This window comes from Panthera tigris, chromosome C2, assembly GCF_018350195.1.
Source record: "Panthera tigris isolate Pti1 chromosome C2, P.tigris_Pti1_mat1.1, whole genome shotgun sequence".
Lineage (NCBI taxonomy): Eukaryota > Metazoa > Chordata > Mammalia > Carnivora > Felidae > Panthera > Panthera tigris.
The window spans coordinates 65,407,690-65,426,541 of record NC_056668.1 but is presented as its reverse complement, the minus strand read 5'-3'; the positions used below and the strand labels follow the sequence as shown (position 1 = coordinate 65,426,541).

Genomic DNA, 18,852 nt, shown 5'->3' with positions numbered 1-18,852 from the left:
GATATTACAAATTTACTGCACGTTGGCCATGTCTACTTCTGAATGTTTTAAGTTTGGCCTGCAGATTTCTGAATATTGGTTGTCAACATTTAAAAACCCAGAGATTTCAAGGGGTGCCTGGGTGGCTCAGTCGGTTAAACATACGATTTTGGTTCAGGTCATGATCTCATGGTTTGTGAGTTCGAGCCCCGCATCGGGTGCTATGTTGACAGCTCAGAGCCTGGAACCTGCTTCGGATTCTGTGTCTCCCTCCCTCTCTGCCCCTCTCCCGCTGCCTCTCATAAATAAATAAATGTTAAAAAAAAAAACAAAAAACAGATTTCACACAAAAACCCAGTTTTAGGGTTTCTCTTGGGAAAAAACCATCTATCTCAGAACACTGGACCCACACGCCTGTAGGCAACAATCTGCTAGAGCTGAACAGCTGCTCCTTTCAGTTACACCACGGACAATAATTTGCCACATTTCTTATTATTCTCCGTTGTCTTATATATACAAGGCCAATTTCATTCATTTGCTTTACTTTTCTGGCCTTTGTAGACATGTGAGTCTGCAATCCCTATCTAGACCTTTCCTGTCTCCCGTCAAAGCTTACTTTGTTCCAAGTCCCTCACAAGTATTTCAAAGTAATAGCTAGGTAAGCTGATCAACTGTATTTTTACATGTGCTTTCTGGAGATAGTATCTTCACAAAAAGGATGACTGTGCAGATGGAAATTACAGGCACCACGGGATTAGTCAGGATGGCAGCTGTTCATTCTACTTTTTCTGCTATCCTGGCGTAACTATACCTCACAGTCTTAAAGCAAACCAAAGGAATTGGTTCTCTGTAGAACAATGAATACCGGCCTATGTGTGAAACCTACTTAACTAGTACTTTTATAGATCGCCCTGGTTCCAAACGACCAAAAGCTATGGGCTGTTCTGACTCCCCGTTTCCTCGGAGGCTTCAGGATATCCGGCCTGACGGCATTTCCCCATACCTGCTTTCGGGGCTCGCTTTGCGCTGGGCAGGCGCGCCCAAGAAGCGCGCGCATCCAGCATGAGCTCATTTCTCAGGGGCGTTTCCAGGAGGCCCGGCCTGGCTGCGCACACCAGGCGCGGTCGGCCTCTCTATCAATGGCCCCTGCAGCTGAGCAGGGCGCGAGCGCCCAGAAGCGCTGCCTCTCTGAAAGCTTTGTTACTATTTTAGCGACTGAGAGTTCGCACCCGGCCGGGTAGGCGTCCTAGTTCCGTCTGGCCCTTTCGGGGAAGACGCCGACTCTCGGCACGCGCTATCCCGGGCGGAGGGGAGGCTCGGGCGCGCAGATTTAGCCGCGCCGGGCAGAGCACCTCTTCGTGGGTGGGGAGAGCCCCTAAATTCCCTGTTCGCTTGAGCGCTCCGAGCCCAGCGCCGCTGACCGCAGCAGTTTCGGACCGGCTGCGCAGTGCCCGCGCTCCTGATCCGCGGTTTCCACAACGGTTGAGAGCAGCCGCAGGCAAGCCCGTCACAAGGTCCGCCACGACCTTAGTCGAGCTTCCCTCCGCTCCTGGGACCACCGCCGGAGGCGGAAGGCCAATCACACTGCATCTAGGTCTTGCGATTGGACGGCAGTGAGTGCCGATTGGCTGCCGCTACGGGTTTCGGCCTCCCTCCTTTTCCCTTTTGCCCCCACTCCAGCTACAAAGGTTCAGGCCAATGAGAAGGCGCTTTATAGATGCCCTCCCTTTTCTTTCTTCTTCTCTCCACCCTGGAGAGGGAGGAGACATTCTGACTGGCCAGACTGTCCTCGGAAGCCCCCCTCGCTTCGCCAATCACCGAGGGAGGTACACTCCCAGCGGAGTTTTCGGCCAATTACAAAGCGGCCACGGCGCCCGACCGTGCTGTTTCACCAGTGACTCCGGGTTTCACCGTCCTTAACTCTTCAAGCTTTTTCGTGAGGGCCGGCGATTTTGATTGGCCACTGGTGCCATTGTCGAATTTCTCTTCTAGCCAGCCACTGAACGAGGAGAACCCACCTTTTCGTTCGGCTATTTTCGGCATTTTCCGCTTTTTGGGCGTGGATTTCCAGCGACACTTCCTAATTGGTTTCTCAGGTCGATCGGCTTTTTCCGGGAGGAGCCACAAACAATCGACGTCCGTGATTGGCTCCGCTCGGGCTTCGGCACCGTAGCCTAAGTGGGCGGGAGTGGGGCTCGGCCGGCGATTCCCAGACGCCTGTTACGCGGGTGGCGGGGCGCTGGGCGGTGTAAGGCTGGGTGGGGGAGGAAGGAGGCGGAGGACGAGTAGGAGGGGGGAGGGGGAGTGGGGAAGAGCTAGGCGGCTGCGCAGACGGCGCTCCTCACACAGAACAGCCCCCGACCCGGGCGAATGCAGGCTTGTGCTGCTGTTGCCGCTGCCGCCGCCGCCGCCCGGGCCGAGTGACAAAGGAAGGAAGGAAGCGAGGAGGAGCCGGCCCCGCAGCCGCTGACAGGGCTCCGGGCTGGGGGCAAAGCGCGGACACTTCCTGAGCCGGCACCGAGCAGAGGCGAGGGGCGGGAGGGCGGCCGCACTGGTGCCGCGGACGGGGGAGGGGGCCCCGAGGGACGGAAGCGGTTGCCGGGTTCCCATGTCCCCGGCGTATGGGGAGCAGTCGAGGATCCGCTGCCTGGGGTCTGAAGGGAGCTGCCTCCGCCACCGCCGCCGCCATGGCCGCTGGATCCAGCCGCCGCCTGCAGCTGCTCCTGGCGCAATGAGAAGAGGAGCCGCCGCCACCGCCCGCCTCTGACTGACTCGAGACTCCGCCGCCCTCCAGTTCGCCGGGCCCCCGCCGTCAGCCCGCCGGATCCCGCCGCTGCCGGAGCCGCAGCGTTTCCCGTCGCATCTCCGAGCCGCCCCCCTCCCTCTCCCTCCTTCCCATCCCCCCTTCTTTTCAAGCGTGAGACTCGTGATCCTTCCGCCGCTTCCCTTCTTCATTGACTCGGAAAAAAAATCCCCGAGGAAATTATAATATTCAAAGTACTTATTTTCAATCAAGTATTTGCCCCCGTTTCACGTGATATATATTTTTTAAGATTCTCCCCTCCCTTTTTCCCCTCCAAGGAAAGGGAGGGGAAAGAACTGTATTTTTTTCCCAGTCCCAAATCATCTATATGTTAAATATCCATACTGATTTGTCTTGAAGGAGAAACATCGCTTGTTTTTTTATAGCTGTACAAAAGGAGTGAAAAGCCAAGAGGAAGAAGTCTATTTTTTTTTCCTTCTTGTGGAAGAACTTAATGCTGCATTTATCATTAACCTAACACCCCAACATAAAACAAAAGGAAGAAAAGGAGGAAGGAAGGAAAAGAGGGTGATTCGGGAAGAGAGTGATCATGTCAGGGCGGCCCAGAACCACCTCCTTTGCGGAGAGCTGCAAGCCAGTGCAGCAGCCTTCAGCTTTTGGCAGCATGAAAGTTAGCAGTGAGTATTGATTTTATTTTACACCCCTACTTCACCTCATCCTTAGGGTAAGAAACCTTTAATAACCAGGATCTTAAAATATCAGACTTCCTGATATAATAATCAGAGGTAATGGAAAAGGGCAAAAAACCTGTCTTCAGTCAAGGATAAGGCTGCTCCCTCTTTTCTCCTCCCTTACCCCCTCCCCTGGTCTCATTAACCTTGAATTGAGAGAATATGCTTTTTATTTGGATGATTTAGTTTGAAACATGTTTTCTTTTCTTATACTTTTTGTGCTGCCGGTAGTCCGCTTTATCAAGTGCTTGAGTATTTCCATGTTAAAGTAGTGATGAGTGTTTACTTGCTCATCTTTTTGAATAAAGAGAAGGTCAAGACTTGATTCCATTCATTTTGTACATTTGTGGAGTATATGTCTTTTGGAAAGAGGCATGTATCTTAGTTAGTTCAGGTCTTAGGTGTTACCATAGTTTTGTATACTTCCTAGAAACACTAAATGTCACAGTCTCCTAACAATTGTTTCTTGCCTGTGTGACTACAAAGTGTTTGTTCTTAATCCAGAGATGAACTTAATTCAGTTACCATTCAGGTTTGTAGGCGAGCATGGAGTTCTCCCTTTAGAAAAGGTCCGTAGGAGCTGGTAGAGACTTAGTAGTAGTAGTATCTCTTCAGGCATTGTTTTAAATTGAATACGTGATTTAATGTTTTTTTAACCTTCTCGTTTTGACATTACCAATTTACCACTATGTAATTTACATTTGATCCAAAGGTAACTTGGAAGTAGGTCCAGGTTTTGATTGAGGTTTATATTGTCGTGTTGCCAAATACTACGTTGAATGTTAATTGTCACTGACTCATCAAGTTCAGTTTTGGGGTGTCATTGCATTCAGCCCTTGTTAAATGAGCTAGAAGTCAGGGGTCCCTTCCTAGGACGATTTAAAATACTCTTGCATTGGTTTCCTGTCACATTTAGATAAAACTATGGGTTTAGTTATGAGAATATGGATTTAGACCTTTCTGTCATGGGTTTTGCTGAAGGCTGTGGTCCTGGATATAATAGAGATATTTGAGCTTGTGTTCAGGGTTGTTTCCGGACTGTACTTTTGTCCTAGATTTGTGCTAAAAAGTCTATGTTCTTGAGGTGTTTGGTATAGTTTTGAGCTTGTGTTCAGGGTTGTTTCCGGACTGTACTTTTGTCCTAGATTTGTGCTAAAAAGTCTATGTTCTTGAGGTGTTTGGTATAGTAAGTTCCAGTGTTCCAGGATGTGGAACCATATTTAGTGATAGCTTATTTAAACCATACTTCCAGAATTTGACAAAAATATCTACATTGTTTCCTTATTCCTCAAGAGGGGGACAAGATGAGGGCAAAGAAAACCCATTTTGTTGCCTAGAAGGAGAGAACTGAAGAACTGAGATTTTTAAAAAATCTGTAAATGCTCCTATGTGAAATTTATTATATCCTTAAGGAACATAAAATTATCACTTTTAATTGAACTCAGGGTTTAAATTCATGTTGGCTTTTGGACTTGCCTGAACCAGGGTAGTCTAAGGTAGTAGCTGAATGGCAGATTATTTTTAAAAGTTATTTATTTATTATTTATTTACTTTTGTGACTAGTGCAGAATGCAGGGTATGTGAGCAGGGGAGCTGATGATGCATTTTTCAGGGAAGAATCAAGCTTTCTAAGCACTTCATGGGGTCATTTGAAAGGAATATTTTAAAATTCTGGGGTAATTTTCAGCTATGATGAGGCAGATCTTATAATAGCTACTTAAGAGCCTCTTGTGATACTGGAGTGTTTGTATGTTTTTCATCTTGGTAGTGTAGTTTAAAATCCACTAAAAATCAGTTTTAGGTAATTATTTTATTAGATCAATTTCAGAGCTCAAAATAGAATAGCTTATAATGTTAAATTTTTGGACTTTTCATTTTGTTTTCGGGATTTTCTTCGAAAATGACTCCTTAATTCTTGGTAGCGTGGATGTTGATGGAGGATGGAGTAACTCTTGTAAAGTGTGTAGGTTAAAGTGTTTAATTTTCTATTACCATATAGTTTAACTTAACATTTAAAAAATTGGAGTTCAGTGTGTTTTTGACCACTTGACTTTAAGGACAGTTTAGAAGAAAGGGGAATCATTAAACATTTGTTACAGTGCTACTGTTCTAAGGAACCGCTGTTCAAAAGAGAGATACATAAAGAAATTGAAGTCCTTGGATTCAAAAGCTTATCGTTTAGTTGTAGAGGCAGTTGATGGGAAAAAGTAGGAAAACAATGGCATGGTGACTGCAAGATTATGAATACAAATAGAATGCTTTGTTCAGAGGGATGAAGACTACAGGGGTAAAGCATCTTGGTTGGAGAGGAAAGACTTCCTGCAGAGATGGGTTTTTAAGACAGGTGTTAAAGGAGGCAGCCACTTGAATTTATAGAGAAGCATAAGGGATTCTAGGTGGAAGGAATGGGCAGAGGCGCAGAGATGGTATTTTTTTGTATGGCAGGTAGATAATTTTTGTACTTAAAAAGCAAGTTGGTAAATCTGAATTAAAGGGTCTTAAATGGGAAAATAAGAACAGATAGAATTTGGGAAATGTGTTTTTGATAGCTGATGGAGGGCAGAGGGGGCCTGTAAGAGTTTGGTTGAGATTCAAGAGAGTTTAGGGTTGTTAGAGTTAGGTTGTTGAACGAGATATTTGAACATGATTTGGGCAGCTGAATTAATGACTTACAGTAGACATTGGAGCCCTTTTAGGGAGATAGTAGGGGATGTTGTGAATCATGAGAAAATATAAAATAAAATGTGAAAATGGTATGAAAATAACACGTTTGAGAGATGGTGTGAATGAGGAACTGGCAGGACTTTGGATTGGATCGAAGGGGAATATTTGGGAAGGAGTCAGGAGTTAAAAATAAATTCTGATGTTGTTGGTCTGGAAGACTTGACCTGCTGAGTTATATTGCCGATTGTAATGGGAAAGTTGAGAAAGTGCCTTGATGAGAGGGTAGATGAGTTCACTTTTTAATAATTTAATGTATAGTAAGTTCCCTTGAAGTTCAGGCAGCATTTGGTTACTGGCAATGATATTTAACTTTACAGCCTATTAATTGCACAGTTTCTAACTTTTCTTCCCCTAAAAATGTTGGATTTATTTTTTAGAGCAATAAACTAAGGGTTTTAATTTAAATACTTTCTATTGAAGTCTTAAAAAAGAGAGTAATTTTTTATGTAGATTCAAAAGCCTCACACTTGACCCTAGTTATAATAGTTCCATGGTAATTTGTTGGAAAACAATGGAAATATTTTTTGGACTAAACTGTGACGTAAAAATAGGTATTTTAACTAGCCTTTAATTTAGTCTTTGGAACATGCTTAAAACCTGTTTTTCATAAATAATGATTATTCTTAGGTAAACCTTGCATTTAAAATAATGATAATAATAGTAATAATAGCAGCCTTTACTTGGTTTGTGAAGGCTTCAGTAGAAATTAAAAGTTGACTTTACAACAAAATGCTTTTTGCCTTTTTGGTTGAGTTAAGCATGCATCCTAAGTTTAAATCATGTATTTAAATTGTATATTTGAAATATTGCTGTTTACTTACTATGGTGAAACCAGTGTTTCTTTTTTGTTCACATACAGACTCAAGTGTTATTAAATAAACGTTAATAGCTATACAATTCCTTCTGTAGAATTACGTGATATTTTACTCAAAAAAGAGAAGGAAAGGGACTATCTGTGGTGGTTTTGTTTAAAATATTAGTAACAAATGCTTTTGGTATACTCTTGGCACAAATTTAACTAATTGGGTAGGCTTAATGCTTAAGTATAACGTTTGGAAAGAGGAAAATACGTGAGTATCTCTTAATTAGGTCAGGTTTTTTTTTTTTTTAGTCAAAGAATAATTAATAGAAGTTGTATATTGTGCAGTATTTAGTCGTATAGTATTAAACCAAAGATTACGTGGCAACCTAGAGTTACTGTATTCCCAAGGGAGTGTAATCTTGTGACATTTAAAAATTAGGTTATCAGAATTAGGCAATTTCTAAATCATCCATGTTTACATGGAAGAGAGCTTGTGTATGAGACTGAAAGCTAGAACTTTACTTTCATTAAATTTTCATTCCTTTCCCAACCAGATCTTTCCAGAGTTTTCCAAACACTAAGACTTTCATCTAAGAATTGCATGCTCTCTTGATGCATGCATCTGTAGAATGCTATTGTGAAATGACTATAAGGCACAGATACTAGGACCAAACTTCAAGGGAACCAAGAGATTCACACATCAATTAATGGCTGATTGTGAATGACATTGAGAAAATGAGGTGACATTCATATCACTGGTATAGTTCATAGAAAATCAGTTCTTGTACCCTGTGCTGTCTGCTCCTTGTTTTGGACTTAAGTTGCAGATGTGAGATACTGTTTTGGAGAAACAGCAAGGCTGGGGAAGCTTGGTGTCAGCAGCAGATTCTGAGACTGCACGTGCTGTGTTTTTGTGTGTAAAGAGAATGCTGTGAAACAGGCATATGCTGACCCTGATGCTACTATTTCATATTTTATAATAAGACTCATGGGATTGTGCGATAGGGATGGGGTCAGGCAGGCTATAAGTCTGCTGTCTCTTGTGATACTCCACCCTACAATGGAGAATGGACGGACAGAGCAGGCGTGTGTGCTGGAGTACATGCTGGTATTAACAGGACCAACCTGATTTCCCAGATCCTCTTCTACTAAGAGCATAATCACCATAAGTAAATGAATTTGTTGGAACGTTTAGCCTCTTTTTCTAGCATACTTTTGGATGGGGGAGTGTGGTTCAAAGGGAATTTTGAATGATTTCAAGGATAGTATTTTTATGGTTTACTGGTTTTAAAGTAGAGGTTACAGTCTTTGCTCCTATTTTGGATTGTACAAATCTTCCTTGGTTATAAGAAATGCCTTTGAAATTGGTTGAATGTAATATAGAAATGTATATTCATATAAAGACCTGTGTGAATAGTACAAAGAAAAACTGACAGTAGAATTAAAGGAGCAGTTTGCTTTTCCAAAAGTTTCTTACCATTAAATTGATTTTAAGAAGGGACGTTTGTTGTTTTAAAAAATGAGTTAATACACAGTACATAATAGGCATTCTGTAAATTATTTCAATATATATTTTTGTCTGTAATGTACTTATTCTGGTATAAAAAAATATAAAGATAAAACTTTGTAGATTTGGGTTTTTAGTTTACAGTCCCCCTTCCCACTCTTGTTTATGTTTTGGTGAGAAAGGTCTACTTTCAAAGGGTATGCAAGTTAAAACTTTGTAAATAGTTGAGTCTTACATTTTCTTATCGAATAGTTTTCTTAGAAGCGTTTTGGTTTGATCAGATTGAGGTAATGATGTATTTTGTTGTTTTGTAGTTAATTCTGCCAAATCAACTTTTCCTTTTGTCTCCAGGGTACCATAGCCAACAGTGGCACAAAAGATGAACCCTTAATATGTTCCCTTGTCAACATATTCTGGGGTTGTTAATTTCTTGATTATCCTTTGAATTAATAATAAAAAGTAAACATTTCTGATTGAAAAGGAACTGTTTTTCTAGAAACTTGTATTTTAGATGGTGATGAAATTTAAATGCACTTATAGGCCCTAAAGTCAGAGAGGTAGGTAGGCAGGCAGGCAAAAATATTAGTAACACTGGTATAGAGCACTAATATTAGTGTTTTATCATTAATTATGTCATGTGAAATCCTTGGCTTTTAAAGCTAAAAATAAATAGGTTGCTTTAATAGAAAGTGGCCATGAATAATAATGTGATTGACATGTGATGTGCCTATTGAATGTTTACTATGTTCTAAATAAGCATTCTGCCAAATTCTTTATATGCAATATTTTCATTTTTTTAAACATGTTTATTCATTTTTGAGAGACAGAGACAGGGCGTGAGCAGGGGAGGGGGAAAGAGAGGGAGACACAGAATTTGAAGCAGGCTCCAGGCCCTGAGCTGTCAGCACAGAGCCTTATGTGGGGCTCAAACTCACGAACCATGAGATCATGGCCTGAGCTGAAGTCAGGTGCTTATCTGACTGAGCCACCAATGTGCTCTTATGCAGTATTTCATTGTAATCATTACAGCAACTCTACAGAGTAACTAATACTATTATCCCCACTTAATAGGTTAGGTAAATGAAATTTAGAGAAGTGAAGCAATTTACCCAAGGTGACTTGGGCAAAAAGTTGCTTTGCTAGAATTTAAACCCAGGCATCCTGATTCTAGAGCTGTTGCTCTCTATTGTATATGTTTCAGAGAATTGTATTGCTGTTGCCTGTTACTCAGATTCCAGAGATAAGCTAGAGTGCCTTTTGCTTGTAGGATAGTCTTTCATTGATAGTTTAGCAGTGTATGTATAAGACTTTCATGATTAGTACTGCTTTTGAATTAGTTTCAGGGCGTGCCTGGTAGCAAATACAGTACTTAAATATTTATAGTTATATTCAAAAAATGCTTAAAAAATGCTTTTAAGATTTCAGGAAAACTTTTTAAGACAAATATGAAAATGGAGATATTCGGGCTAATGCCAGCCAAAAAAGAAAAATAAGTAGTATTGATTTTTTTTTTTTAATGTTCAGAGAACTGTTTTTTATTGAGAAGTACTGATTGTTTGTAGGTAAATCTGGTGTATTTATATTTCCAGGTAATATTGGAATGTGATTCTCAATTATCCATTCTTAAGGATTATTTCTTTCTTTCTATAGGGTGTGAAGTGTTGTGTTCTCTTCCTCCTTTTAATAGTTGGCAGCAAACTTCATGAAAATGTGTGTGTGTGTATATATGTATTTGATTTTATGTGTATACAACCAGTTAAGTGTTTATTGGACATTAGTTACATTATAACTGTGAAGCTATCTTCTAGTTAAGGCACTGCATACAGTTACTTAAGCTTTCTTATGAATTATGATTAGCTGTTAGAGAGTAACTTTACTAACACAGTTAAGACCTATTAATGAGAATTGAAAAGGTCACTATCTTAATTGTGGATCTGAAGAAAAAGGACAATCATGGCAAAGTACTTTTTTCTCTTTTGGAAATCTAAGAAATTCTTACAGGCTTAATTGGCTAACATAACTAAAAAGGTTGGGTGTTTTAGATTTCTTTCCAAGGAAGGTTAACCTATCTCTTAACAATGTGACTCCTTCTACTTCCCCTTATTCCATAAAGTCAGTTAATTCTTTTTAATTGATTAACCACTTTCTTCATGACTTGTGTTGAAGTTATTGAGCTGAGTCAAATTGCTACTTCTAGATTTTTAAGAGGCAACATCTGAAGAATTTGAGATGCTGGAGTTATGCCTGGCTTCATACTGCCAGTGTTGCAGGTGCATTAGCTGTCCGATCGGAATTTCAGTTTTCACATTCTGTTCATTAAACTCTGAAGGGAAGGGGGAAGCTTTGAGTTGGTAGGGTTTCAATAATAGTTTGTAATTATATGTATATATATGTGTGTGTGTCATATTTATGTAATAAATAGTAATAACCACTATTAATTGCATGCCATATGATGGACAATTACGTGCTTGTCTTATTTACATATTTTGCTTTAAAAGTTAGAATTTACTCATATAATTCAAGATTTTCAAGATTCTTGGTGATGTCTTTGCCTTATTCCTGCTTTTTAACTACCAGTTCCCTTTCCTGGGGACTGTCAACATTCCAGTTTCTTAAGTATCCTGTAGATATTTTGATTCTTTACTGGTTATTTCTCTTATGGAATTATACTTTGTGTGTATACACCTAAATGAACACAGGCTTTAGCATAAGAATGTTAGAATTAAAATAAAATTTAAATCAATGATTCTAGAAAATTGCTGTTGTTTTCCATCCTAGTAGGTTACTAAACCCTTATTTTTTCCAAACGTGAGTTAGATGGGGAGTAAGTGGAAAGATGAGAGAGTGCTTCTCTTGGCAATAAGAGGTAAAATGCTAATAGTCATAACCAGTGAACACTATCACATTTAAAATATTTCCTACTCTTGTTGTATTTGAGAAATGATCTGTAGTGTCAAGTAGGTATTATCTTTTTTGCTGGAAGTAGTTTGTCGTGGTAAAGAAAAACACAAAGGAACATTTACTTTTTCCTTTAACTTTCCATTTTTCTAACATCGTAGGTGAGAAAAACCTGTTCTCTTGAGAGATCAGAGGCGCAGAGTGCGTCAGTGTCAATGAAGCCTGTGCCTTTTACCTCTTTAAGAGCGCACGGTTTCATTCTGCTTCTAAACCAAGCACTCTTTAGTCTATTTTAAAAAATTTTTAATTTTTATAAAATAATATATTCATATGATCCAAAGAAATCAAATCATGCAGAAAGTCTTATTATGGAAGTCAGTCTTCTCTTTCTCATTTCTGTTTCTCACAGGCAACCTTAAAACTGTGATGGCTGTTTTCCCGTATAAGTTTCTGTCTTATTTTTAATTAGCATACTTTTGGCTATTAAAATTACTTTTTGATATTGTTATTTTCTCATTATTTGGATATTATTTATTCTCATCCTAACCGCCCTTTTGCTATCATAGTAATATAGTTATACCATTATTTTCAGTTAAATAATTATTTAAATTATTACTCAATGATTAATACTCAGTATCTAGACACTAAGCAGTATTCTTAGCAGGAGCAAGTAGTGTACAATGATCACATAAGCCTTTTAAAAATGATTTCATTGAGACATAATTCACATACCATAAAATTCATTCATTTAAAATGCACAGTGGTTTTTAGTATGTCCATAGAGTAGTGAAACTATCACCACAATTTAATTTTAACACGCTTTTGTCACCCCAAAAAGAAACCCAGTACCCATTAGTAATCATTGCCCACATTCTCCTTCCTCCCATCTCTTACCTACTTTCTGTCTATGGATTTGCCTATTCTCAACATTTCATATGAATGGTATATAGTATGTGACTTTTTGTGACTGGCTTCTTTTACTTCATATAATGTCTTCTAAGTTCATCTGTGTTCTGGCATTTATCAGTACTTCATTCCTTTTTATTTTTGAATAATATTCCATTGTATGGAAATGCCATCATTTGTTTATCCATTCATCAACTGATGGGCATGTGGATTGTTACCTACTTTTTGGCTAGTATAATACTTCTGTGAACATTTGTGAACAAGTTTTTGTGTGGATATATATTTTTGTATCTTTTGGGTATATACCTACGAGTGGAATTGCTAGGTTGTATTGTAACTGGTAACTAATATTTTAAGGAACTATCAAATTGTTTCCAAACTGGCAGTCACATTCCATTCACTTTTATTTTTTTTCTTTTACAGTTCATTGTTGACATATTATTTTTCTTGCCCTGTTTGCAATGATCATAATTTTGCTTCTGTCCCCCAACCCCCACTTCAAACTTTATCAGGCATTCTCTAGATTCTGCCCCACCGTCTGTTATTTTCCTGGAATGTCCTTTCCTAGAGTCCTCATCTTATTGCTGACATCAAGCTTGGTTGTTCTCTGGGTCCTGCTATGCAGCTGTCATTCTGACGTCATTACTCTTCAGGGTCCACTCTTGTATTTCCCTGCATTCCATTTCTTTGTATTGCTGAATACTCCTTTAACAATCTCTGACATCAGCCAGCAGTGCCTCCAAAATTAACTGCTTGGTAAATGTATCCAGAAAAGTTGTTAGTTGGTTGTTTTTTTACACATTTGCTCCAAAACAGTAGTTAGGCCGACATACTTTTCTGGCATGTGTCTCATCTTTTCAGTATCTAGACACTGAGGCATAGATGTTGGGCGGTTACCTTCTATCATTATGATCAAGTGATTGCCATGCCGACATGAAGCAATAACCTAAAGCCAAGTACAGACTAATTAATGAACTAATGTTAAGCAATTGTTTAAACCAGAGCTTTTCAATAGAAATATAGTGCAAGCCACAAGTGTGAGTCATATATGTAATATAAAATTTTCTAGGAGCCACATTAAAAAGAGTAAATAAATATAGGTGAATTTAATTTTAATATTGTTAAATAACCCAGTGTATCAAAAATATTATTTGAATATGTAATCAATATAAAATTTACTAATAAGATATATTACATTCTTTTTCTTTTTCTTTTTTTTTTTCTTGGTGCTGAATCTTCACAGCCTAGTGGGTATTTTATACTTATAGCACATCCTAATTTGAAGTAACCATATTTTGTGCTCAGTAGCCACATGTTGCTACTGGTTATTGTATTGGACAATGTAGCTTTAGAGTTTTGTACAAGAATTATGTTATTGTGTAACACTGTTGTCAATCTGTTTTAATCATATAGTCTGTTTATTTTCAAGGAACAGATAAGATGTATGTGGTTTAAAAACACTTCATTGATTTGTCTTATTGCTTTGTTTTGTTTTTAGTCATGTCTTCAGTTAATTTTGAAATTTTATACCACATTAAAAGAGGTTGAGACATTTATGTTCTTCAGAAAGGTGCTTGCTATAGGAGGCAATGAGTTTTTCCCCATATTTTAGCACAACTGTTAAATTGTATATGGAAATTCTTACTGGTATGTTTGTTAAATATTGTCATTGCCATGATTGTCCCTGATCCCAGTGGAATCTTATTAGTGTAAATCTTCTTTGTCATACATTCTTTCTCCTTGCTGTTTCAGAGACCTACTCAGCTTTCAGGGTTTCAGATGCCACCCCAACCACTTACTCTTCCATGCCTTACCCCCCGCAAGGCATGAAATTCGCTTGCATGTAACTCCTGTAGCACTCTCTGTCACCCTTCTTACATTCTGCCTTGCGTTCTGGGTAACTTGTTTTGTCTCACCCTAGGGGATTTTAAGTTCTGGTACAGTAAAAGGAGCATTTTACTTAACCTTTGTATTTACTGTAATGTGGAGCACAGTGCCTTTTAAATTGGGTCACTTAATATATATGTTTGAGTTGAAGGCAATTTATCACGGTAGTTATGTGTATACCATATATGGTAGTTATACGGTATAGAGTTTCCAGGTCACCAAACTATCACTGATATTTATAGAAACATTAAAGTTTTGATATAAGAAATTAATTTATAAAGTCAAATAGGAATTTTTGTTTAAAAATGAAGGCGTAATACCAGGGAAAGGAAAAAGACACAGATGTAGACACTTTATACTATGTGCTTAGCAACTGAGTGGCTCTGAACTTTTTGGATGGGCAGCTGAATGAATGAAAGAACTTGAATGCTAGGTCACACTGGTTGGTGAGCATAGTACCTTTAAAACCTTGAACCTGTCCAGCTCCTACAGTACCCTCAAACCTTCTGGGAATTTATTTGGAGTGGGTGAGGATAGAAGAGAAGATGTAGATCAATGAAATCTGACAAATTAATTTTAAAATTTTCACCAAGTAGCTTATTCTGCAGGAGATAGAGTAAATATTAACAGGCCCTTTCGTCATGGATTGTAATTGTATTGTGGGAATTTATGAAAACTTTAATTTTTACAGGACTTCTTTTTCTTCTCTAAGATCATATTTGTTTGGTCTAATAGTATGTATTGTTATATCAGTTCAAGAGCTTTCCCAGAGAGTTGAGAAATTTTAATAAACAATATGGGCTATCTTGCTAAATGATCCAACCTCTTAAATAGCTGTGAAGTTTGGCTGTTTGTATTTGGTTTTGAGAAATCATGTTGTCACAATAATAATTTGGATTCTACTGATCAACATGGTATCTGCCTCTGTTGTGACTCACTGTGTTAATTGTGAAATGCTTGCCTGGCTTGGGGCATGATTTTTAGACATGGAAGAGATTGATTTATTTTCTCTGTAAGTAACAATTGTTTGGTATGCCGTTCTTGAAGTCCAGGAGGAGTTACTAAAGAACAGAGCATAGTTCTTTTTTTTTTTTTGGAGTCACACAGGGACCCACAAAGATTTTTTTTTTTTTTTTTTTTTTGAACAGAGCATAGTTCTATTTCAATTCAGTTGAATATCAGGGATAACCTTTGTTTAGAGACATTTGAGACTTTAATGTTATATATATTTACCTCTTGTTAGGTTTTAGAAAAATTTAAGAGTGTCTATGTACTTTCAAAGGATAGAAGAAATATTCTAGTATTATATTTCTATAATACTGTAGTGGAAAGTGAGTGCCAAGTAAAAAATAAAGGGTGTGTGTCATGGCTTCTAAAATTGGAGCAGGTGGACCAGTTCCTGGGGACCTTAGAAAAAGCAGATCCCAAGAAGCAGAGGATTCTATGACTCCACTGCCTTACACGTAGCATCAATGTAAATTGTACAGCTTGTCAGTTAACAGCATTAATTTAGGAGTAAGATATTGTTTAAAAATGTAGTGTCCTGATTAAAAAAATCTTCTTATTTCTCGCATATACCTGAGAAAGCCTGTGTACTTTCTAAAGTTTAGGAAAGAGATGAGCAGAGCTACGGGTTGAGAAGTGAGGAGTGAGGGTTGAGAAAGAAGTTAGAGAAATGTTAGTGAAATATATATATATATATATATATATATATATATATATATATATATATATATGAATTAGAACAATGTTTATAGTAATGATGAGTATTGAGTTTCCATGGATGCTGTATTGATGGTAGCCCAGATCTTAGAACTGGAGTAATTTAGATTCGGGTGCCCTTTAAGTATTTACTGTATGCTAAGCACTATCCTTTCCTTTAACTTTCATAGTTCTTTGAGGCAATATTATCTCCATATAATGGTTGAAGAAGCTAAGTTATAAATATTATGATTGATTTATTAAGGATCTTACAGGTAGTAGAGAATAGGTCCAGTATGTTGAACTCAGGACGCTAGACTTCAAGTAAAAGAGAAAAACTTTTGAGTACTTACTGTGTCATTGCATTGTACTTAGCAATTTATCTGTATCTCATTCAGTCTTTACCACAACCTGGTAAGGCAAATGTAGTTTATAAATGAATAAATTTAAGGCTTAGAGAGCCTTACATAGCCAGCAGATTTTGTCACCATACTTTGAATTTGTTCTCTTAACTGCTACACTATATGGCCTTTACAATTTGGAAAGAGAATAGGAACATTGTGTGAAATTGATTGAACTAAGGTTTCTATGGGTAACCTAGGAACTTTTACTTTTTATAATGTTTCTTACCAAGAAGAACATAATTGTCAATCACATGCAAGTAAACTAAGTATTTAAATCCTTTTTTGTAATAAAACTTTAATAGCAAATACTTTACTTTCAAAATTAATACAGGCTATCTATAAAACAGTGGCTATAAGAAATGGGTAAAAAATATAGTTGAAATCCATATTGCAGAATCAGTTTTGAGCCAGAACTCATTATCTTTAAGGAAATTCAGGATTAGGTTAAGTAACTTTTGCCAAAGTTTTAGAAGCAGCAGATGGCAGAGCCTATATTCCAGTCCAGGTAATTTAGGGTAGAGCTCTAATTCTTAACTGCTTTACTGGCCTAAGAGAATGTGAATGATTGTGCAGAAATGGAGCCTTCTTACCTCTGATAACTTAAAGACACTAATATTGAACCCAGATAACACATCATTGTTTGACTCAAGGGAAGTGTTAGACTTTATCTGCTTCTGTCCTTATTGTTTTCTTTGCTCACTTGTCTCAGTATTTTTTGTTGTTGCTTAATGTTATTCTTGAACATGAAAATTCTCTTTATCAAGTTGGCACTTAATAAATGTTGAATGTTGAAAAACAAAAAATGAAAAGTCTTAAGTATAGAGATGAAATTTTAACATATTCATTGATAATCTTTTTTTTAATTAAAGTTTATTTATTTATTTTGAGAGAGAGAGAGAGAGAGAGAGAGAGAGAGAGAGAGAGAGGCAGAGAGTAGGAGAGATAGAATCCCAAGCAGGCTCCATACTCTCAGTGCAGAACCCACAAACCATGAGATCATGACCTGAGCCTCAATCAAGAGGTGGACGTTTAACTGACTGAGCCATCCAGGCGACCCATCATGTTTTTGTTTGTTTGTTTGTTTGTAATTGTTTTGTTTTGTATTGTTTTTAAAGAAGAATTTCTGTAGCTTTGGGGACTAAAATGTTAATTTAAAAGGTTGATTTAAGATTCTCATGACTTGGAGAAAATTTTCTGTGCTTCTGAGGAACTTTTCTTAGTTAATGAGTGTTTTAAGTGTCAGATTACAATGAAATCCTGTGGTGATACAAAATTCAGGTAGAGTATAGTTGGCTCCCACCCTCTGCCCTGCCTTAGTGCCTGCCAGTGAGGCCAGGTACCTGTTTTGTTTGTAATAATTGGCTTTCTCACAATTCTGGTAAATTAAAATTGATATATGTACTTTTCCTTCCTTGTTACCTCAATTCTGTAACTGGAAGACTATTGGAAAAATAATTGTTTTCTGTTAACTTTGAAATATTAAGTCCTATTTTTCATGTAGTTAGATTTTTTGGACCATACTTATAAGAGGATATCTGGGTTTTAATGCACAGTACTTAATAAATGGAGTATTCATATGTCCAGAAGGCACTTCTTTGCCAGCTTGACTGTATAGAATGAAGGCAGGAACTAGATAGTTGATAAAGATCCAAAAGAGCTATCATAGAATATGAAGCAATTTTTTTTTTTTTTTTTTTTTTTTTTAGCTTATATGAAATTCCTTTGGTCAGCGTTTCCTATAGTAGTTACTCTAATAGGTGTTAATACTATAACAAGTATTCTATAGCCAGACAAGTTGAGGAAGTGTAACTTATAGGATCCCTTGAAGGACTGGTATTCCTTGGATCACACTTTGGAAGCTCTGCCTTAGGTATTTGGATCTTGCATTTATTTTAGAAGAGAAGGGAAAGGAGCCAGCATTTAAAGAGCATTACAGGCCCTAGGTGATGTCTCCATTTTACTGACAAGGAACCCAAGGCACTTCTGGAGGGTAGAGGATACTAACAGGGCAGAACTGGAATGGATCCGAATCTCTCTGATTCCTAAATCTTTGCTCTTTTGTCTTTCCTATGCTACCATGTGATTGTATTGAATTTCTGGTTTTACTTACAAATGGCGACTTAGCAGTAGTACTAGGAAAGAGTATATACTTCCCTATTTAGAGAAGAAGAAAAAAAGAATTTGACTAGTTGACCGTGTCCTGCATCCTTTGTTTTGCATAGATGAACTTCATGTTCCGGGGGGGGAAGATTTTAGAGAATACTCTACAAATTAGGCTCCTGTTTGAGTGAGATTTGATACTATCTTTAGGTATGTATAGTTTTATATCTGTATTTGACATCATAAGGCCAGAGCCTCTCTTTGATCAGGTATAGTGAACTTAGACGTTACTAATTTCAGTTATCTACCTTTCTGGAGATTGTAAAGCTTAAAGAAGATAATTATGCATGTAAGATGCTTGGCACAGTGTCTGACCCATAATAATCTTAGCTGCTATTATTAATAGTAATAATAATTAAGGCTTAGGTGTAGGTTGTTACCTCTTTGTA

At 38.0% G+C, this 18,852-nt stretch overlaps 1 protein-coding gene across 4 annotated transcripts in view; it reads left to right on the top strand.

Moving 5' to 3' along the window:
* Positions 1–2,287: 2,287 nt before the first annotated feature.
* The window catches only part of GSK3B (glycogen synthase kinase 3 beta), a 194,140-nt gene continuing 177,575 nt past the window's right edge, over positions 2,288–18,852 (top strand). Inside the window, exon 1 of one of the 4 annotated variants that reach the window (XM_042998986.1) lies at positions 2,288–3,420. In XM_042998986.1, coding sequence (XP_042854920.1) covers positions 3,333–3,420 — 88 coding nt within the window. In that variant the 5' untranslated portion in view covers positions 2,288–3,332. The remainder of the gene's footprint in view (positions 3,421–18,852) is intronic. The other 3 variants (XM_042998985.1, XM_007098347.3, XM_007098346.3) reach the window with 3 other exon arrangements.